The sequence below is a fragment of the Drosophila subpulchrella genome, unplaced genomic scaffold (genome assembly GCF_014743375.2).
Source record: "Drosophila subpulchrella strain 33 F10 #4 breed RU33 unplaced genomic scaffold, RU_Dsub_v1.1 Primary Assembly Seq48, whole genome shotgun sequence".
NCBI lineage: Eukaryota > Metazoa > Arthropoda > Insecta > Diptera > Drosophilidae > Drosophila > Drosophila subpulchrella.
Window position 1 is genome coordinate 1,284,435 of NW_023665685.1, and position 24,260 is coordinate 1,308,694.

Sequence of the window (24,260 nt, forward strand, 5' to 3'; positions counted from 1 at the left end):
ACTCGCTGATATAAATATTATCCCATAAATTTGTAATGTAAAAGGATATCAAAACATGAAGTGCTAGAGCTCTATTAAGGGGGTGTGCTGACGCGAAAAGTGGAGTAGGTCAAGAACAATGACATAACTTTTGACGGACAACCTTGACAATAGGGGATCGTATTGCGCGGCCCGCGACGATCCATTGGCACACGAATATGTGAAGGGGAGGAAATATGGCCAAAACACAGCCCGATCGTAATGCGATCAAGCGACAGCTAAGCTTGTGGGGCAGTGTGGACTGACGACCGACGAAGTTTATGAAGTAATATTATTTTCCAGGCACTTTTAATATTTATTCTCGTTATGTTGGAGAGGAGAGAGGCTTAACAAGATCCCACGACCCGAATACGACGTAGCTTATGCCGGCAAATGGTGCCAGAATATCGGACGCCTCTCCCTCGGCCCAAGTCCTTGTCAGGATTCGGGCACTAATATGCCCACGTAACAACTGTTAAAAAATATCAAAATAATCAGGGTATTCCCTAAACTGTTGAATTGCTGAATTGTTGAATTTTGATCAGCTGTGAATCAGCTGTTCCATACAAAGTCAACTGTCAGAAATTTCCGCAATTCAACAGCCTCGGGGCTGTTGAAAATTTTGTTTAATTGCTGAAAACCAGAGTTGTCGCTGTTTTCGAATAAAAGTAAGAGTGTAACACTGGTCAATTGTAAACACGGAGGAATTGCATTCGTATGAAATATGCATATATATATTTTTTTTTTTTCCTTAATTTTAAACATAATCTTTGGTAAACACAACAGGCAATTTGACAATCTGACAAACAGCTGATCATCCTAGAATTGAAAATTCAACAGGGCACTTTAAGGGTCGTTCCTTTAATTGCTGAAATTTTCTGTTGAATTTTCAACAATTCAGCAATTCAACAGTTTAGGGAATACCCAGAATGTATGCATTGTTAGAGCACAAACACCGCTAGTCCGTTTAGTGGGTTGTATTTAACTAAAACTTTCATGTATGAGGAGACAGTAAGCTTGGGTATTTTCATGACTGAAATAAATATTTAGAAGCTGATTACTACTTGATAGCTTTTATTGGATGTTTACTATGTTTTTAGTAGATGCTTACTAGTTTTTGCTGGTTACTAGCTGTTAATAACTGTTATGAGCTGTTATAAGATGGTTACTAACTGTTTTAAAGCTTCTCACTTGTTTTATTTTAGCTGGCTACTAGCTGTTATTAAATGTAATGAGCTTTTAATGTATGGTCACTGTCTTTTTAGTAGATTTTTACTAGTAGTTTGCTGGTTACTACCTGTTATTAACTGCAATGATCTGTTATAAGATTGAAACTTTTTATTAAGTTGCTGTTTACTAGTTGCTTACTAGTTCTTATTAGCTGGTTAGTAGCTGTTATGATCTGTTATTAGATGGTTAGTCTCTGTTTAGTAGCTGTTTACTAGTTGTTATTAGCTAGTTACTATCCGTTTATTAGATGTTTACTAACTCTTTATTAGTTGTATAATAGCTGTTTACTAGTTGATATTAGCTGTTATAAACTGCTATGAGATGTAATTAGATGGCTCGTATCTGTTTGGTAGTTGTTTACTAGCTATTAAGTAGATGTAAGTTCGGGTAGGATGTGTCCTGTGATTGGAAAGAAATCAGAAGATCCCCCTAATTGACTTTTTGGTAATAAAACAATGCTTAAATCAAGAGCATACAAAATAACTACTATTAAAGATAATAAAAAATTCTTTGTGGTAAAGATAACAAAAGAAAGCGTAATGTTAACGAAAGACAATTTTTATAGTAAAGCCTTGAAGACCATGGTACGACATCAATAAAACATCAGAGATTAATCGAAAAATATGATTAGAATCTAATTCATGTGTTTCGTGTTTTTTTGAGTTCTTCTTTACAGAATTTGCCTTGAATTGGGCTACCATCAAAATCTTCAAATAAGTATGTTGTCCTGTGCACTCTGTTATTATATTTATTAATTCATTGCTTATACAGATATATCCACTTATATTTTCCATTGAAACTGAACGCCACAATAATTTTTTAAGAGTTCTATTGAAACGTTCAACTATAGATGATTTTAGAGTCCTGGAGGTTGACTAATGATTTGATCTATAACCTTTCATTAATACCTTAAAATTCGCATTCAAGAATTCAGTGCCATCCTCAGTTTGCAGGTGTTTTTATACCCGTTACTCGTAGAGTAAAAGGGTTTACTAGATTCGTCGGAAAGTATGTAACAGGCAGAAGGAAGCGTTTCCGACCCCATAAAGTATATATATTCTTGATCAGGATCACTAGCCGAGTCGATCTAGCCATGTCCGTCTGTCCGTCTGTCCGTTTGTCTGTCCGGATGAACGCTGAGATCTCGGAAACTATGAGAGCTAGGCTATTGAGATTTGGCGTGCAGATTCCTGAGCTTCTTACGCAGCGCAAGTTTGTTGTCAGTTGAGTGCCACGCCCACTCTAACGCCCACAAACCGCCCAAAACTGTGGCTCCTACAGTTTTGATGCTAGAATAAAAATTTTAACTGAAATGTATTGTTCTCATAAATACCTATCGATTGATAAAAAAAAAAGTTTGCCACGCCCACTTTTACGCCCACAAGCCGCCCACAAACATCATAAAATCGTAAATATGAACGTGGATATCTCGGAAACTATCAATGATAGAAAATTGGGATCTCAGATTTAGATTCCGTAGCCTTGTGCGCAGCGCAAGTTTGTTACGCAAATATGCCACGCCCACTCTAACGCCCACAAACCGCCCAAGCCTGTGGCGCCCACAATTTTTGAACTCAACTGTATTGGTCTCGTCAATACCTATCGATTGACCCAAAAAAAAATTTGCCACGCCCACTCTAACGCCCATAACGCTTAAATCTGTCTACCGCCGATAGGTGGCGCATTTTAATCTCGCTTTGCTGCTTGCATATCTCCATTTCCCTTTGGTCCCTTTAGCTGAGTAACGGGTATCTGATAGTCGAGGTACTCGACTACAGCGTTCTTCCTTGTTTTTATTTTATGTTTACCACGATCATAGATAGTCATCCGGACCTCACCAACGTAGAAAAGCTGCAGCATCTGCGATCATGCCTGAGGGACGCAGATGTGGAAACTATTCGCTCATTGGAAATTTCGGATGGCAACTACGCAATTGCCTTAGATTTGCTTCAAAATAGATTTGATAATCGACGTTTGGTTTTTCAGGCACACATTACTGAGATCCTGGGACTTAAGGCGGTTCAGAGTGGGTCCGTCTCGACACTTCGGGAGCTGTCCGATCGTATTCGTGCTCTCAAAGGACTGCGCACGACGGAGCAAATCGCAGGATGCATCATCGTCCAAGTCTTGTTCCAAAGGTTGGATCCGGCAAGTCAGGCAAAGTGGGAAGAGCGTTTAGAGGACCCTGTCTTCGTCAATTTAATTCCTACGTGGGAGTCAATGGCATCATTTCTGGAGCAGCGATGCAGGACGTTGGACACTATGGATTTCGCCATGTCCGAGTCCAAGACAACGGGACCGCCTTCACCGCCGTGTGGGAGAATGTGACGCTGCAGGATAAGCCGGATTTCGGCAAGTTCACGTTCAGCGTGACGCTGCACCAGAGCGGCGACGTCGTCTTCGCCTACTTGCAGGTGCCCACGCACATTAACTCTATTCAGGATAAGGAGCATCCGGTCAAGGTGGGCCTCTCCGACGCCTATATCATCGACAAACAGCTTTACTTTGTCCGCCGAAAGACAATCTACGAGTACCACCGAGTCACCTTCCAGCAGCATGAGATCATCAACAACACCATCATCAAGCTGACAGCCCAGCCCACCTGTCTTGGCTACAGTGACTGTAATGCGTGCATCAATCACAACACTACGTTTACGTGCCTCTGGTGCTCGGCACTGAATCGCTGCTCCACGGGTACCGACCGCAAGAAGCATGAGTGGATCCAAAAGGGATGTGAGACTGCCGCCATCCGTGTGAACAGTTCGTGTCCGGCGCTCGGCGAGAAGGGAAATAATGCAGCCCAAATGAAGGACGGAACCGCCAACAGTGGTGCGGGCAGTGCGAGTAGCCCCACGACGGCGCCCACCGGCTCCTCCACTCCGGTGACGGAGCCCACTGTTATCAGTACGCGGGCACCGCATGCCACCGCCCAGTCGAAGCCGGGGATGGAGGCCGCCAGTGGCGTCCATATGGACGGCAAAATCGGAACAGCCGATCTTTCGCATGCGGAGGCGAAAAACAAGAGCGTGGGCGTGGCCTTTGGCTTCATGGTGCCCATCTGCCTGGTGTTCGCCGTGACGCTGTGGCTCTTCTACGCGTACCGCAATCCGCACACCAAGAGCGGCCAGCTGCTCATCCAGTTCCGTCCCAGCCAGTGGTCATGGAGGCGTGGCGAGGCCCGCTACACGGCGGCCACGATACACATGTAGGGGGTGATCGCCGGAGACGTAGAGGGGTACATAGATCGCGAGACGTGGGAGGGAGCTGCAGCAAAACCGACGGAGAACCAACCAACCTAACCCCAACCCAAATCCCTGATGGAGCAGTGTCGTAGACTGGGAACTGATTTTTACAACACGAACTAAATCAAGGAATCGCGGAAAGTGCCAAGAGCATTCCTGTATTTTAATTAAATTTTAACCCGCTTATAATGTGATGTTCCATTTCCATTGTCCACAAGTCAAATGACAGATTTTGAACTGATTGTTGAGATATAGCTCAGAACGCTGCCGAAGATGAAACTAAAAGCAATCTACATGCATATATATATTTAGTAGTCCCAGAGCCCAAGTTCCTGAGTCCCAGTCACCCGAAACCAACTGCTCAAAACCATAATATAAAGGAAAAGACAAGAGACAAGACAACAAAGACGACTGGCAACAACAGCATGAAGTGATCCTGTAAATGTATCTTTTTTACCTTTTTACCGTTTCCGTAACCGTACCGCCAGCCCCAAGAAAAACCAGCATACCCCCAAAAGGACAACTATGTATATTGTATAACTCTCAGACCAACGGCTCCCACCAGGCCACGCACACATACCTTACACCATACACCTTACACCATGATATACCTTATACCTAATACCCAAAGCACCCTTAACACACACACACACACAACACACACCACTGACACAGGGCGAAGTGCTTTCAATTGTTTCATAGTTCAATTTTTTGTTTAGGGTTTTTTGTATCTTACTCTGTATTCTGTAATCCGTACTCTGTACTCCACCAACAAGCCTGAAAAAAAAAAAAAGAATACCGAGGAAGGGCTGTATATTTTTTGTGTGCGTGCGCGTTTTGCTGGACTCTTCGCCAAAAGTTCTTCCTCATTCTGTGTAATTTTTTTTGTTCGTTTGTTTTATTTTAAGTGTGTGTAGCTTGGGAAGCAATTACGGGATAAATGTATTACTGTGAACACTCGGCGCAGTTTTTCATACTGTATTATACGCGATTTGTATGAAAGTTTTATGTGTGTATATGCGTGCACGGAAATCACATTTGTTTTTTTACGAGCACGCATCGCCCCTATTCTATATATATACGGATATACTTTATATATACATGGAGTATATCATGGATATATCCAAGACAACCTCTTCTTTTTGTTAGTATTTTTTTCTATTAATTAATATTACAAATGAAAATGAAAACCAAGAAAATAAACTTATATATACAATAAAAGAATATACAAATTATAACTAAAAGCGGTGTGCAAAGCTAAACTAAATACATAATTAACTAAGTAAGGGAGATTGGAACAAGGAGAGGAGATTAAAACATGTAATATCAATAACAGATTAAACAGAACCGAATTAAAACCCCAAGCATGCAAGCGACAACAACTAAGAAAATTGTATAACAATGTATTTTGATAAAGAAATTAAACTTGTATTTTAAGCCCTTCTTATGTATACATGATAATTTAAATAAAAAAAAAACACTCGAAAATGAAAAAAAAAAAAAAAAATGTCAAACTATGCGCCGGGCAATCAGGTGGGAAGTTACAGATTACCCAATGCGCGTAGATCAGCATTTGTTGCCTCGAATGCTAACCCTTGGATTTGTATATTCTGTAATGATGCGGGGCATTCCATTTCTTATTGTCAGAATTTTAAAACTTGTCTCCTGCGAATAGGCTTCAAGAAGCGAAACGGCTCGGTCTCTGCATAAATTGTCTTAAGGTTGGTCATCAAGTTCGGCAATGCAACTCCAGTAGTTGTCGTGCATGCGGATCTAAGCACCACACCCTGCTTCACCTGGGAAACTCACCTCCCTTTTCTTCACAAGAAGGAGCACAGCTTCAAGAAGCACTTCCCTCTGCCTCACCCTCTGCACTGCCTTCCACTTCGACTGCTCTTATTGCACAGGAGTTTAGTAATAATATTGTGCTCTCAGCAACGGCTAGCGCTTTAGTAAAAAACCGTTCTACTCGATTCGGGCTCCCAACTGCATCTAATAACGTCCCGATTCCCAAATCATTTTGAAGTAAAGAAAATAAAATCTTCAGCCTCTGTAACTGAAATAGGAGATTCCAGTTTTGTGACAGATGGTCAGTCGGTCAATATTACGATTCAGTCCCGAACTTCCGAATACTCAGCCAACATTACCGCGGTGATTGCTCCGAACATAACAGAGCGACAGCCTAGCTTCAACATCGACATTGGCAGCTGGAACATACCCAAAAATATACAGTTAGCTGACCCAAGGTTTTATGCTCCCCAGCGGGTGGACCTTTTAATCGGAGCCAGCCTCTTTTTCGAGATGTTGTGAGAACTGCCTACATCAATATGATGCTCTATTAGAGGGGTGCGCCCTAATCCTTCTTTCTCATAAGACGGAAGTGCGCTTATGTCTTGTTGAGCGGCTGATAATACATGGTTCTTAACTGTCTCATCACTTACTGAGTTTTTCGCGGCTCTTATGTATCCTGAACAGTTGCGCCTTTGAGGGTGATCGTTAACTGTTTTCGCGGCGTCTTCGCCAATACAACTCACTGTAGCGCCTGAGTCTAATAACGCGATGTAAGAATGGTTCTCTATCTCAATATCGGTGTATATTCGACTATCCTTGTTGAGGAAAATGGCTGAAATAAGTCTTCTGCGGTTGTAGCGAACTCCTTTCCAAAAGCTCCTCGCTCGTCTCGTCGATCTTCGAGTTCTATCGTCGTGCTCAAAACTATTTACGCCCCCAAATATCCTATTCCGCGTTTCTGTGTACCGAGCTAGCCTCTCCTGATATGGCATATGCTCGGTAGTGCTTTTTGATCGGCTGTTGGAAGCCGATTCAGTCTGCGTAGCGCAATCTATACCTAATGTTTTGGATGCGGCAGCAGGTTGTTCGCTGACGCATTCTTCTGTCGGTTTTCCGATGGATTACAAGTCTGACATTTCGGCTTAAACACGTTCTTGGCACCGCATCCATAGCAAAAGATGCGCCGCTGATTCTCAAGGCACTCATCGAATCGGTGACTTAGACTATCACAATTCCAGCATTTGAGTGGCTTTCGCAGCATTGCTGCGACTTCGTTCGGTTGCATCTCTTCTTCCTCTCTATCTATCTGAGATACGAATGGTCTGGGGAAAAAACTACTTTTTATGGGCTGCAACTTTGTTTACAAAATTGTTCATGCGTTCGTAACTCTTCTCGCAACCGAGCAAGAGTATTAATCCCTTAGTGCATTAATTCAAATCTGAGTGAGGTCTTGGAGTGCCTTATTAGCTAGCGTACCAAGGATTCCTCTCTTATAGGGTTCCGTAGTCGGGCTACGAGTCTTTCGACATGGAACTGGAATTCTTCAAACGGTTCCTTGTCGCCTTGCCTTCTGCTATTAATGGGCTCCCAAATATCCATGTCTGTATCAATATCTTCTTCACCAAGTGAAGTTGGGACTTGCCTTATGAAACTTCCAATATCATTCAGTGGCCTTTCCTCTAAAGAATAGGTGTAAATGATCACACAAAATATTTTGATTAGCATTTAGGTTCTGATGCGCTAATGCCCTGATGCGATAGAGGAATTCTTCGGTCTGAAGCACGTCTCGAGTCGGTACTTGGTCCTGATGGACTGATACGTGTGACCTGTTGCTTACGCCACTGGCTTGCTGACGGTTATCGTTCTCTGTAGCCCCATACGAATTAGACGGTGGTCTGTTCGCCGGTGCTGATAAATCTCTATTCTCTATGGGTCTAGTCTCTGCATTCGATCTTGTATTGCTTCCTAGCTGCATTATTGCTAATTGAGTCTGAATAGCGGATGTCAATTCCTGCATTAACTGACGCTGGTAAATTTGCTTTTCACAGCGTACTACACTAGTAATTTCATCTCGTTGACTCGATGTATTCAAATACGACGTGGTACTATTCGTCAGATTCAGTGCTTTAACGTCTCGTTATATATATTGCAAAAAGTAGAATTTCCACAAAGAGCAGCTTCTAAATCTTCACTACTATGATTTACCACCATTGTATTTTAGTTTGCCTTTTGATAATAATATAAAAATCTTAGATCGTCACCATTACAACATTCTGCTTATGAGGCATAGTATTTCCTTGATTTGATTGGTCCTGCTATTCCTATGACTGAGCTTATATAACTATGGACTCCCTGAATTTCGACGGCTGGTCAACCCATACCTACTCAGGTGATTGCTTTTTCCGTGCTCATCGATTCGCGGAGGAATTACTAATGAAAGCTTAAATATCTCAGCTGATGTGTAGCTCATTCCGGTTAGTCAGTCCGTGATATACTCGACTGTACTACAGTTCCAGGAGATGATCTAACACTACCCTGCAATATTTGAAACCTACACTTGGATTTTTCTTAAATAACGTATTCCTTCACGGGAATTGCTTTATCCTGGGTCGTTTCACTGCTTAGGGAGGACCTCTAAACGCTTTTACACAGGACAAATTGGCTTTTCCGCGCTGGACGTTACTTTAAGAAATTGTGTTCTACAAAAAAAAACTGAAAATTACTAAATGGTGTTACAGAGCGATTTTCGCGGGAATTTCTGACTATATATCTCCCGATCTGAACGATCAGGCCCCACGTTGGGCGCCAATGCTGTTTTTAACATGTCAGCTATGTAGCGTTCAACTCGAATCCTACCGGTTCTCAAGTCGCCACTCGGTATGCTGGTCGTAGAGGTCGTGGACTTCTAGCGATGCTCTGCGCTATGCTCGTCGGACTGGCGTGGGTTCTTTCTACTTCCGCTATACCACAACATTAAACAAGAAAATTAGTGCACTATCTGAAACTATTAAGGTGTACCTAAATTGTTATAATCGGCTGTACCCACTACTTAGTTACGCCAAGAGGAACAGATCTCCAATCGATCAAGGGTTAGGGAGACTTGGACGTTGTTTGCCCTCCTATTCTTTACCCACCATTCCATGGTATCCTTGACATCTATTAGATTACCCCTTATCTGACATCAGATTATAGTCTAATACCCCTCAAACATTATGTAGCTCCGGTGACGATCCATTCAAAAAAAATTATTTACACGATAATTTCGTGGCGTTTTACAGAGATTTCATAGTTTTCATTTATTTCATAAGTTTACGAGCGGTACGCTCTAATATTCCCCTCAAAGGTCGTTTTAGATAATATAAGCACAGGCTGGTGCCGTTTACTTATTGGCAATACTCCAAGATTTAAATCCCTAATCAAATACGTACATATATATGTCAAATAATTGCAAATTCAGAGCGGTACGTAATTCAAGTTAGCTAGGTAAGTCCTTATTTATTTACTTACGCCAGAGGTTGAAAAATCGCGGCTCAAACATTTTCATACAATATTCATTAAGGGTTTACTCACAATCGGTACTTTTTAGGAAAACCCATCGAAGCGTTCGTTGGGCCCAATGAAGCTATCGTTGATTCCTTGAGGGTAGACTAGAACATGATGTATATGTATATGTGTGATGTTTGCAACATTAACTTCGATCCACTTCCTGTTTACATAAGAACGTATTTGGACGTATTTAAAACTATCGTTAGAAATTTCGTACAAGTACATTTATGGAAAATCTACTCAAATACAGCGAATATAAAAAGGCAAACTAAAAACTACGCAAAGTTACCGCCGCTGAGCACACAGCAGCCGAATCGCATCTGGCAACGCCGTGCGGCCGATGTCTCCTGTTACTTAGGCCTCATGCCCTAGTGGTGTTGAGGTAGCGGGGTATATACCCGACTACACATATAGTTTTTGACGTGTAGGTGTTGACTAGGTCTACGTTGCTTAATTGTTCATGAAGGCGCCTCCGCTGCCGATACGTAAGCCGAGATGCGGGCGCTAAATGGCTGATCCGACCTTCATGGTCAAGTCGAAGAAATTCTCTTCTGACTTTTTATTTGTGGCATAAATTTGTTCCGTTTTATTTATGTTTTGGAATTAAACGTAACTAGTTTATTATCTTGTGTTAGTACTGCAATTTTTGTAGACATTCTTTTAAAAACCTATCCATTTTACCCTTCTAGATAGTTACCAAAAAATTTTCTCTAGTATTGCGTGGAATCGGATATTTTGTAATTGTGGCATTTTTTTAAGGATCCGTTTTAATTAAATTATAAGAATCAATGTAAGAAAGAAATGCGGCTTATAGTTTAAAGAATTTAGATTTTTCGAGAGAAATTTTGAGATTTGCTTTTTGTGAAACATTAACTATTTCAATTAAATCAGCATAATGTTTTTCAATAGTGTTTGAAAAAATAATACTATCACCCATATAAACATGGAGAGTTTTTCCTACTTGTCCCCTTAAGATATCATCCATGGCTCTTTAAAAAGTTTTAGGTGGGTTTGTTAACCCAAAGGGCGTTTGTAAAAATTGAAATTGTCAGTTATTATAAGAAAATTATGTTTTTTGTTGAGAAGTATTTAGCCTTTCCTAAATTAGCTAATATTACAGACGAGTCTTCATCGGGTATCTGTCCGGTATAGTGTTTTCGTTAAGTTTTTTGAAATCTATTACTAGTCTATGTTATGTTTTTCCTCACTATCAAAATATATTAACTTTTCTGTCTTCCCTTTATACTCCAACACTCCCTTTTCTATATTTATTATAACTCCGATTTGTATGCCCGTTACTCGTAGAGTAAAAGGGTATACAAGTTTCGTCGGAAACTATGTAACAGGCAGAAGGAAGCGTTTCCCACCCCATAAAGTACATATATTCTTGATCAGGATCACTAGCCGAGTTTATCTAGCCATGTCCGTCTGTCCTTCTGTCCGTCTGTCTGTCCGTCCGGATGAACGCAGAGATCTCGGAAGCTATAAGACCTATTGAGATTTGGCATGCAGATTCCTGAGCTTCTAACGCAGCGCAAGTTTGTTTCAGCAGCGTGCCACGCCCACTCTAACGCCCACAAACCGCCCAAAACAGTGGCTCAAACAGTTTTGATGCTAGAATAAAAATTTAAACTGAAATGTATGTCATCAATACCTATCGATTGACCTAAAAAAAGTTTGCCACGCCCACAAACTTCAGAAAATCGTAAATATGAACGAGGATATCTCGGAAACTATCATAGATATAAAATTGGGATATTAGGTTTAGATTCCGTAGCCTTGGGCGCAGCGCAAGTTTGTTATACGAATACGCCCACAAACCGCCCAAGCCTGTGGCGCCCAAAATTTGTATGATTGATAAAAAACTTTAACTGAAATGTATTAGTCTCGTCAATACCTATCGATCGATCCAAAAAAAAAGTTTGCCACGCCCAGTCTAACGCCCATAACGCTTAAATCTGTCTACCGCGGGTAGGTGGCGCATTTAAATCTCGCTTTTCTGCTTGCATATCTCCATTTCCCTTTGTCCCTTTAGCCGAGTAACGGGTATATGATAGTCGAGGTACTCGACTATATCGTTCTTCCTTGTTTTTTTTGTGTTCCATGGCCTGACTTAAATATTCTCCATGGCTTCAGAAACATCAATTGCATTTTTTGATTTTAATGCCTCACCCCAAGCAAATTTCGAAAATGTGTCTTTAACACAACAAGTATCGGTACCCCTCATTAGATTTTGAAAGGCTTTTTAGCCCTTGTAATCACTCGTCTTCGTTAAAAAATTTTTCGAGATGGTCCGTGGAACTCATTTACGATTTCTCGCTTAATCTTATTCTTCTAATAGGCTTAAAGGCGACACCTTCTAACTCAATTGTGGTCTTTTTGGTAATGATATCGGTTTTGTTACATATTTAAATATATAGTCCTCAACGCTTGTTATCTTTTCCACAATTTTGGCCATAGTTTGGTCAGCGCTGTCTGCCCTCATATTATACAATTCAATTTTATTTTCTAAGCTTGAAATTTTCGTGAGTCGACAATATTTACAATGAGTTATAATTTGTTTTTTTTATTTAGCGAAGTGGAGTAGACGTTGTTGGACTCAAATCATTGTCTATCAACTTCTTAATAATTTTGCTATATTTGTACGCTCGTGTACCCTTGATTCGCTTATTAGAATTAAAGCCTACTCTATGTATTCTCGTTTCTAAAATAATTTTCTATACATTTTCAAATATTGATCATCATAGTCTTCAGGTTTACTAAAAAAAATTAGAGAGTATAGACCAGGAATCGGATCATAACTCATTCCACTAGAAAAAGTTTATTTATTATCTTTAACTTTTAATCCTATATCCCCCGATGTTAATGTATTGGTTGCAGTTTTTTTAGGTCCATAACCTTTATCCAACACATATCCAATGGTAAATCTTTTCTGATCTTTTCTCCTTTTCCTCTCCTTGAACATCTTCCTCTATATTCGTCTGTGAATAGAATTCATTATAGGAATCACTATCATCAGAAGACTTTTGTGGAGTTATATTTCGATTAGACTGCAGATCTTTGTCATTAGTTGCAAAGCAGAAATCGTCCAGCTCTCTCTCATCATCGTCGTGTTTTTTAATTTGCTTTAATTCACGATTTACTTTTATACTATCTTTAACTTTAGAAATCTTTTGTTTTTCAATTTTCTTAACAAGGTCATGTAAGGGTTAGTAATGGGATTAAAAGTTTCCTCCAATTGTAAATTCGTTTGATATTTTTTCTTGTTTGAGATTATCGAATTTTCGCTTCAATGCAAATCTAGCTTTGGTTAACTGAGACAAAATGTTCATCGCAGTATATTTTACAAACTTTATAGGTGGAAAATTTAAAATTTGCGAAATTCATGTAGTCACTCCTCAGTTACTAAACAAATACTGAGTTACTAGTTGCATAATCTGTAATAATTTTATACCATTTCGGAATAAAAAAATTCGATATATTTTCTACATTATATTTATACCCGTTTCTCGTAGAGTAAAAGGGTATACTAGATTCGTCGGAAAGTATGTAACAGGCAGAAGGAAGCGTTTCCGACCCCATAAAGTATATATATTCTTGATCAGGATCACTAACAGAGTCGATCTAGCCATGTCCGTCTGTCCGTCTGTCTGTCCGGATGAACGCTGAGTTCTCGGAAACTATTAGAGCTAGGCTATTGAGATTTGGCGTGCAGATTCCTGAGCTTCTTACGCAGCGCAAGTTTGTTTCAGTAGAGTGCCACGCCCACTCTAACGCCCACAAACCGCCCAAAACTGTGGCTCCTACAGTTTTCATGCTAGAGTAAAAATTTAAACTGAAATGAATTGTTCACATCAATACCTATCGATTGACATAAAAAAAAGTTTGCCACGCCCACTTCAACGCCCACAAACCGCCCACAAACTGCAAAAAATCGTAAATATGAACGCGGATATCTCGGAAAATTTCAAAAATAGAGAAACGGGATTTCAGATTTAGATTCCGTAGGCTTGAGCGCAGCGCAAGTTTGTTACGCGAATATGCCACGCCCACTCTAACGCCCACAAACCGCCCAAATCTGTGGCGCCCACAATTTTCATGCTAGATAAAAAATTTTAACTGAAATGTATTGGTCTTGTCAATACCTATCGATTGATCTTAAAAGAAGTTTGTCACGCCCACTCTAACGCCCACAAACCGCACAAGCCTGTGGCGCCCACAATTTTCGTGCTAGATAAATATTTTAAATAAAATGTATTGGTCTCATCAATACCTATCGATTGATTTAAAAAAAACTTTGCCACGCCCACTCTAACGCCCACAACGCTTAAATCTGTCTACCGCCGGTATCTCCATTTTCTTTTGGTCCCTTTAGCTGAGTAACGGGTATCTGATAGTCGAGGTACTCGACTATATCGTTCTTTCTTGTTAAAAAGTGTATTTATTGTTATTTTATTGAAATTGCAATCTATTCAATGATTATTGACTTATTTCTAAGAATAAATTGTCATTACTTTTACGAATATTACATTTTTCAGCATCCTGAAGAGAGGTGTACCGGCATGTATAGGATGGGCTCCTGATTCCGCCATGAGGATCGGGATAAATAAATTTTCAGGCATCCTTGTCTTCGATAGCAGTGTCTTTTTATTAAATTTATTGAGCAAAAACGGCAGCAACAACAAGAACAAGAGAAGAAACGCAGTGAGTAGAGTGTGATGTGTGCCAAAAGAAGTGGCGTGGTCAAAAGATTAAAAGCCAGAAAGGCTCATCTACTGAAGCTGCTCAACAGCGGCAAAGCAATACAGTGGAACGACTCGGTAAAAATACATGCCGAAGTCGAATACCTAAAAAATTTGCTATCAGAACGAAAAAATCAGACCACAGCTACAGCCACATCCACCTACCCTGTAATCCAAAATATTTCAAAAAATAAAAACACATTGCCTCCTCCAGGAAAAGTTGCCATCCCAAAACTAAAGAAGACGTGCCCAGATGACTGCGAGGGAACACTGTGCTCCCCGTTCTGCGAGTACACCTGTGTAGCCAGCACCGGTGCCCCACCATGAAGTACACCTGTGCAGCCAGCACCGGTACCAAGGAAGTGTGAACCGACAGCGCTACCAAGAGCGCATAATTTTTTTATCTTTGCACTGCGTTGCAAAAATTTTTTTAATTGCACTGCGATGCATATTTTTTCATTTATTTTATAAAAACAATTGTAAAAATTGAGCGACATAAAAGTTGCCCGATTAGAGTATGGCCTGAAAACCATACACAAAATAGGCAGGAAATTATATGTAAAATATGATAATAATTGGTCAAAAACAAAAAAAGTAAAATCAAAATTAATAATATTAAACTAGTTGTTTATGAATAACATTAACAACATTTACGAATTGATTCAAAAATCAAATGAATTTGACAGACCAAGATATATATTAAGAATACCAACCCCAAAGATGGGTTTAATAGATACAAAAACAGTGGATTCCACTGCAAATGTTATTAATAAGGTAGAATCAAACCCCATAGACTTAGAATTAATTCGTACATTGCTTATAATAATTGTTGTAATAATGTGCGCAAACTGTTTCTATAAACTTTATAAATTGCACAATAAATGTCTAAAAAAAAAATATATGAGCCAGGCAAATGATCTGGACAAAATTTAAACATTTGGCACAAACAACATTATTATAAAAATATTGCTGTATTGAAATTTTAAAAAGTTAAAGAAAATGGAATAAAATACAAATAAATAAATAAAAACAAATTAATTAAAAATGGCTACGCTAAAAGCAATTGCAAACACATATGATAGGGACATCTATTTTAGAGAAAGAATTCTGCTATTAGTTGCACCAACTTCAGTAAGCATTTACGAGTTAGAAAACTTATATATTGAAACATTTAATTTAGATGCCTCTCCACTAATTCATTGCACAAGCATCAACCATCCCAGGGGTACAGGTTAGATCAGTAGTAGACGAACACCCAATACTAGGTAAAACAATAGTAATGATGGTCTTCAAGAAATAATTCATCTCCACAATATAATGGAATGGAATGAATTATATAAGCAGCTAAATAACATAAAAGTTGACTTTGATAAATCGTATAAGTCACTTACTCAAAACAGGCCAATTCAAAAGAATACCATTAAAAAACATGTGGAAATTCTAGTAAAATGCTTTAATGAAGCACGAATACTAATATATGGCCAGAAGGAAAAATTAAATCAAGATCATTGGTCCCAAGTATCAAAATTTTTGATCAGACTACGATATAATTTAATATCATTTAAACAAAAGTTTAAGTTGGACATATCGGTACCAACTATACTTAACACCTCCCTAGCAGTTGAAACTGGTGATGAATCGGAATCAACAAAACAAACTGACAGTGACCAAATAGAATCAGAAGACCTTACAGAAACAAATCCTAAAATAGAAGAGCAAGATTTAAATAATCTTACTATTCCAGCTGTTTTAATGTCAGATCTGGATAATTCTACAGATTCTGATGATAATTCCTTAATAGAAAATAAAATAAGAAACAACTTGACGTTGGAAGCGGCATTAACGCTGCCCCAATCATGCAAACCAAATAAATAAAGAATATAATAAAACTACTCAAAAGGATGTGTTCCTAATAAATGGATAAGGATTATTAACATTTCCAACACAAGGAGTTAAACACAACATTAAAGAAACAACATTTCATTCTTTAATTACAATGTTCATCTGGTTTTCCTGATTCATGATGGTGGGTTAGGTTTTTGGGGTAGTAGTAAGCGTAACATTGCCGTCGCAGTCGCCGCTGTCATCAGCAACATGGTTCTGCCACGCCGGTTGTATCCCAGCTGTGAAACGCGCGATGCGTCAGTTCGTTAGCAACAACAAGCGGGTGTCGGGGACAGGGACACAGGGCTACACTCGGAAAAATTGGGATGAGCTAATGGTTTTTATTGACAAATCAAACAGATGTGCCACAGGAATCGCTTAGCGGTGAATTCGGGTGGAATTATAGATGAGAACTTTGCCCGAAAATCAAACTTAGGGCGGTCCTCACACCTCTTTTAAATTTATAACAATTGCACAGAACTTTACTATGATAAGCATTTGCTGTAAAATACTAATAATAATCTACAACTTACCTACCATAAGGTATATATCCTAATACAATACAGTAATATATCCCTACACCTTCTATAACTCTATAAAAAACCCTGCGTTAACTTATAGTTTGAACTATAAGAAGCAATAGATAATATTAATAATAATAATAACAAATGTATTCCTTGTCATTGCTATTTAAAAAGTAGTTAAAGTGTACCTTAATAAAATTATTTATTGTCTATAAATACACTTAATAAAAGTTAAGAAATAGGTTAACTTACAAATATTCTATGACACTGTGATATTGATTATATTATGTGGCATTCAGCTTTCAGAGGCTCTTGAAAATCCAACCAACATTAAATAATTATTTTTTTAAAAGTAATTTATATGTTAAAAATCTTGAACATAATTTGAACATCGAATTTAAGACTTTTGCTGTACTTGCATGAACTCATTTTAGCCTGAAACAAATGCCTATTTCCACTCGGTGAAAATTGGCCCTAAAAGTATTAGACTTGCAGCGTAAATTAAAGCAAAGACAATTTGAAATTATTTCTTATTATTGTAATAAGCTTCAGTGAAATATTTTTTCCAGTGCACTCACTGAGCGGCAGAGCCACCGAGCTACGTCGTGTTTATATAATTATGCCCAGAAGCACTTACACTTTTATAACTTGGCAGCGGTGCACATGCGCGGACGGAGGATCGCGAACGGCGGATCACAGATCGGAGATGGGCTAATTATGACCACGATGTAATCCTTTAAAATGATGATAATCCAGAACCATGTATTCCAAGATCATCTAGTGAGGATGAATCTATTGTTGTTGAGGGTGGTATAGATAACTATAATCAAACTATACCACTAAATATAGAAGAAAGTAAGCAAATTGAATGTAATGCCAAGAAAATATTGTAGTTGTTCTGTTAAATAAAAATTATATAATGTTTTGAATTGTAATATTTGGTAAATACATTTTCTTAAATTTTAACATTAACCTCTAAGTAAAAGCGATGTTTGTTCTGTTAAATAAAAATTTCATTTGTTTTATTTACAATTATAGGTTACATTTATTCACTATATCTGTCGGACTATAGTCCGAGACACTTAGACCTCCATGGGTCTATTGTGATACCGCATGATCTCATTTTCCTTCTCTACTGTCCCGTTTCTTGTAGTTTCAACCTGTGTTAAGCTGATCAGCATGTCTTCCATCCGGAAGATTTAATAAAGGCACTTATGTTTTGGAGATTAATTTTCGATATTTCGGTAAGATCGTCGACTTCTTAAGTGTTTCAGTCTGAGTCTGCATAGGGCTGGGCAGAAGCAGAGAAGGTTTTCTACCGTTTCCACTTCTTCCTCATGCCTGCCGGCATGTGCGCCAACAAGCTAGTGGCTTGTAAGAGCTCGAATCAACATGCCTGCCGGGCTAATTCGTCCGCTATGCAGTTGCCTACGATGTCCCGGTGGACCGGAACCCATATTAGGCTGATAGTAAACTGATTTGCCATTTCGTGGAGAGATCTGCGACCGTAGACAGATCTGCTATTGTACGGGAGTTGGTGTTTGTCGAGTAGATCGATTTAATAGCCGCTTGGCTGTCATTATATATGTTTAGGTGTCCTCTTTGGAAGCTAAAGTTCTTTTATAGCGTGGACCTCCGCCTAAAAGACGCTACAGTGGTCCGGGATCCTGAATGACTTCCTGATATCTAATTGTTCGGAGTATACACCTCCGCCAACGAGTCCTTCTAATTTGGAGCCATCTGTATAGAAACAGATTGCGTCCGTCGTGCCCGGTCGGCCCCTCTCCCATTCCTCTCTATCTGGAATCAGGGCCTCAATGGGTGTGTGACTATATTCAATGGATTTGCATAGATCCGTGATCTTCGGAATCGATTTATCATGCTGGAGAATTTTAGAATGGCCATAAAATTGTGCTCTCCACTGCCCTGTGTCCCTCAGTCGAATAACTGCCGATTTGGCCCTTTCCATGCCTGCTAAGTCTAGGGAGGTTCAAGATCGCATTCAGCGCTTCATTCGGGGTGGTTCGAAGGGCTCCACTAATACACAAGGCCGCCATTCGCTGTACTTTGTTTAGAGGAGTCAGTATGCATTGTTTTTGCAGGGCGGTCCTCCACAGAGCCACTCCGTACAGTAGGATTGGTTTGACTACCGCTGTGTATATCCAGTTGACTATTCTAGGGGACATGACCCATCTTAGCCCAATTGCTTTTTTACAGGAGTAAAGTGCAATGGTCGCTTTCTTGGTTCTCTCTTGCTTGTTTAAGCCCCATTTGAGGCGCTTATCGATTACTAACCCCAAGTACCTGGCGTGATCGCTAACAGAGAGATAACAATTGTTTAGAATGGTTGGGTTGAGTTGTGGAATTTTGTAACTATTTGTATATAGAACAAGTTCCGTTTTCGAGGTATTTACCCCGAGTCCGTTCGCTATCATCCACTCCGATAGTATTTTAAGCTTAGCGGTCATAAGATCGCAAAGTGTTTGTGGATATTTTCCATTTAAGATGATGGCGACGTCGTCTGCGTATGCCACAACCTTACAACCTCCTCCTTCCAGAATCCGCAGTAGTTTATTTACTGCGATATTCCACAAGAGGGGTGATAGTACACCTCCTGGCGGGGTGCCTCTGTGCACTAGTCTAGTCTGGGTTGAGGTCCCTAGTGTGGCTGTGACCATTCTGCTTATCAGCAATTTATGGATTAGCCTCACCATTGGCGGCTCAACCCCTAGTTCTGTGAGAGATTCTGTTATAGCAGTGGGGAGCACGTTATTGAAGGCTCCCTCTATATCCAGGAAAGCGATCAGTGTGTATTCCTTGATGCTGAGTGATTTTTTGATGCTGCTTACCACCAAGTGTAGCGCCGATTAGGTTGACTTACCTTTGGTGTAAGCGTGCTGTGCTTCTGATATTTGTGTCGGGTCTACGGTGGCCCTTATGTGTAGGATTATCATTCTTTCAAAGCTCTTAAGCAGGAATGATGTTAGGCTTATTGGCCTAAAATCCTTTGCTGTGGTGTGAGTGGCCTTCCCTGCCTTGGGAATGAAAACCACCTTTGTTTCTTGCCATGCTGTTGGTAGTTCTCCGCCAGGTTGGATTGGAAGATTTTTTCAACCAGTTTATGGCTATTTGTCCTGCTTGTTGGATGTGAGCCGGTGTTATCCCGTCCGGTCCCGGCGATTTGTGTGGTTTGAAACTATGAATGGACCATTTCATGTTGCGGTTGACAGGAGTGTTGACAGGAGTGGATCTAATTCGATTCCCTCTCCTGCTCCTCTTTCAGGAGAATGATCTGCTTCTTGTCTCCCCGGGAAGTGAGCGTCTAGGAGCATGTCCAAGGACTCTTTACTGGAGTCTGACCATGATCCATTTGCTTTTTGAAAATAGCCCAAAGGCGCAGCTGTCTTAGAGAGTATTTTCCTGAGCCTTGCGGCATCAGTTGTTTTTTCTATGTCAGAGCAGAAGGTCTGCCATGCCGTTCGTTTTGCACTTCTAATGGCCTTTTTGTAAGAGGCTAGTTCATACTTGTAGTTCAGCCAGTTAGTGTCCTCATTTCCCGCCTTTGCTCTGTTAAACAGGCATCTGCAGTTGGTTCTGAAAATCAATAGTTGTTGGGTCCACCAGGGGGTTGTTTCATCCCCTTGGTTTCCCTGTGGGGCATGCCACTTTGAAGGCAGTGTTGCATGCCTCTGTGAATTTATATACTGTTCCGTCCAGCTCCTGTGGGTTTGTTATGCTTTCTGACGGTTCCATGGGGAGGATATTCGTCAGAACTTTTTTGTACCTGTACCAGTCGGCTCGTCTGGCTTAGCGAAGCTGACCGGCAAGGGCGAATCAAGGGACAATACGGTTTCTATGAATCTATGGTCCGAAAAGGAGTGCTCGTCAGAGACTGCCCAGTTTTTGACTGCGGCTACGAGTGAGTCTGATACCAAAGTTAGATCTATGATCGTTTGGCAAGCTTTAGTTATGAATGTAGGGACATTGGCCCTATTGCATAAGAATAGGTTCGAATTAAGAATAAAATCAAAAAGAGACTCACCTCTGTCGTTGTTGTTTGGGCAACCCCACTGGGTGTGAGCGTAGGCGTCACAGCTTATTACCAAACCTTTCCTGAGCTTTTCGCATTCCTCTGCCTCCTCTGACCAGCGCATCTGGGGGGTTTTCCTTTTCAAAGGCCAAGTAGGCCGATAAGACCCTTATAGAGCCACTTTGCAGCTCCAGGCTTACTGCGGTGTTGTCTCCGTTGCTGTAATTGCGAAGTAGAAATATACTAAGATGCCTTTTGGCTAATATGCAGGTTCGAATCTTACCTTCTTTGGGGTCAAGCATAAGCTTGTATTCCTTTGTTCCAGCAACCTTGCCTCCTACTACCCAAGGTTCCTGTACTAGGACTAGGTCGGCTCCGCCTTCGGTCAGGCGAAGCAGAAGTGCAGCAGACGCTGCTTTACTGTGGTGAGGGTTTATTTGTAGAAGTCTTAGTGACATCTACAGCTTCAACCTCCACCACAGTGACGTCGGCTTCCTCTGTATCGCTGAGGTTTACCCTCCATTTGTTTCTGGGGATCCTGCCCTCCGGATTTCCCCTGTCAATTAGGCCGAGTAGGACACGATTCTTCGTGATTTCGGCGAACGAGACTGATGGCTGGATCTTAGATCTCTTCGCCGATGGTCCGGGTAGTTCGAGGGATCGCTGCCGTTTCGCCTGAGTCCCTTCTTGAGTGGGCTTATCCTGCCCTTAGTTAGGAAGCACCTTCCTTGCCCACTCTACCTTTTTTAGCCATTCAGGCGAATGTGTGGCAACGGTGCTCCTAGTATGAGAGCGCAGAGCCTGGGCGGCAGTCCGCCTTTCCGCGTATGTATATTCGTTGGCAGTGCCTACCGCTGCCTTAGGCGCAAATGCGCCCGTGGCGGCGGCGTTTGCGGCTGGCTTTCTGCCACCCGTCATCCCCAGTTTGGGATGCTGCCCTTTCGGGACCGTGCTGGTGCGGATGGTGGAACCAGTGTTCAGCTTATCCGAGGGTTTTTTGAGAGTTCCCGTCTCTGTGATTTGTGTTGTATTGTTAATTGAATTTTATGTTCCATAATTGGTACCAAAGTTGCGGAAAAGGGGAAAAGTCCGCCCAGGCAGAGATCCGCGATGCCCGGGTAAGGCGATAGTTAGAACAGGGGGTCCCTGAGCACACCGTTTGAGACTGGGCTAGTTTTTGATCCGGGCCCCCAGCTAGGCTGACTCTTGGCACGGTCCGTATTACACCGTAGTTCGGCCCGGAGTGAGATGTTGCTTGAGAGGGGAGATGGGTAGGTGTTGTGTTGGGAGTGGGTTTGTGTAAAGCAACTATTTCGATGCGGCTGAACAACTCGCATCGTCGGTACTGCTTCGTTGCAATATACCCGCTGGCTGTCCGGGACTGTTTTTTTATTGGGGTTTCCGTCCACGATTCCGTGTTTGACTTCTCCCACCAGCTTATTCACAGTTAGCCTCGAGAGAGGTCGTCCGCTATCCGCAACCTGCGACCCGCTCGGTTCCCCCAGCTAGGCGACTTTGGAACCATCTCACAAGTTCCTCAGCCAATCACTCTAAGCAACCACACATTTTTACGTATGACAAAGCACAACTCACACACACACACACACACACATTTGGGGTGAGAAAAAGACAAGACAAGACATTACATGACAAGGCACCCCCACTTTGACCATTTCTTTGGGGTGATCCTCACACCTCACACCCCTTTCTAACCTTTTGATGCTAATTAGGTCACTATAACACCTGTGTGCAACCATGCGTGACTAATTAGGGTCACCCCCACCCCCATTTTTTACATGATTTATTACCTAGTGAGCCAGGATTCGTATTATTCTACTACTTACCAGTACAAGGTAATGACCTTCGGCTTATGCAACGCCGCTCAAACGCTCTGTAGGTTAATGGACCAAGTAGTACCGCCTAGCCTGAGGACGAGAGTGTTCGTCTATTTAGACGACCTCTTGCTTCTCTCAGACGACTTTGATTCACATATGCAACTAATCGAGGAAGTAGTAGGGTATTTTCGTAAGGTCAACTTGACAATTAACATCGCGAAGTCCAAATTTTGCATGAGAGAGATAAAATATTTAGGATTCATTATCGGGGACGGTCAACTGAAAGCCGATCCAGGTAAAATCTCAAGGAATTTCCAAAACCTATCACAACCAAACAACTCAGACGTTTCCTAGGTTTCGCCGGATGGTATAGACGGTTCGTGGAAAACTACGCATCCATCACTTGAGCTTTAACCGATCTGTTGAAGAAAAACCACCATTTTGAGTGGACAGAAGATGCAGACCAGGCTTTCAACCAGTTAAAGGACAGTCTTACATCTTCGCCAGTCTTACGTACTCCTGATTTCTCAAAGCAGTTCATTCTTCTCTGCGACGCCAGTCTGCACGGCATCGGTTGTGTGTTCGCACAAGTAGATGATGAAGGGACCGAGCTCCCCATCGCGTATATGTCCGAAAAACTCTCGAAAGCCCAACAGAACTATTCGGTAACCGAATTGGAATGTTTGGCTGTGATTAGAGGAATCAACAAATTCAGGGCGTATATCGAGGGGCAAGACATCGTAGTAGTTACAGACCACGCGTCGCTGCAGTGGCTAATGAAGCAGAAGGACTTATCGGGGAGGTTAGCCAGATGGTCAATCCGCTTGCAAGGGATTTAATTCGAGATTAAACACAGAAAAGGGACTCAGAATGTCGTAGCCGATACGCTTTCTAGGAGAGGCGAACTAGTAGTCAATGAGATTCACGGTCTCGGCCCTATGATCGACATGTCCTCGAAGGAGTTTAAGTCGCAAGAGTATGTAGAGTTGACCAGAAGAATACAAGATGACCAGTCACGGTTGACAGACTTACGTGTGGATAACGGGTATATCTATAAGCGCCTCGAAGGCGTGGAAGGTAACATCCGAAACATTGTTCTATATCGAGCACACGATCCATGTCACTCAGCTCACCTAGGTATGGGACGAATGGCGCAGAAGCTTAAGCAATTCTTCTTTTGGCCGGGGATGATTACTCAAATCCGTTTGTACATATCAAACTGTCCCACATGTAAATCCACTAAGGGCGCAAACCTAGTACTAAGGCCGCCCATGGGCAGGCCAATGACATCAGACAGACCTTTTCAGAAGTTGTATATGGATCTATTAGGGCCATATCTGAGGGCCACATTCCGAAAAGAAGATAATATCGGGTTATTTATTATAGTCGACCACATGTTTAAGTTCCATTTCTTGCAA

At 41.2% G+C, this 24,260-nt stretch overlaps 1 protein-coding gene across 1 annotated transcript; it reads left to right on the forward strand.

The window, feature by feature from the left end:
* Positions 1-3,500: 3,500 nt before the first annotated feature.
* On the forward strand, positions 3,501-4,679 carry LOC119562452 (plexin domain-containing protein 2-like; the record flags this gene model as incomplete). Its single annotated transcript, XM_037875639.1, has 1 exon — positions 3,501-4,679. A coding segment is annotated over one exon (957 nt), but the record flags the coding sequence as incomplete, so codon positions are not given.
* Between the last annotated feature and the right edge of the window lie 19,581 nt (positions 4,680-24,260).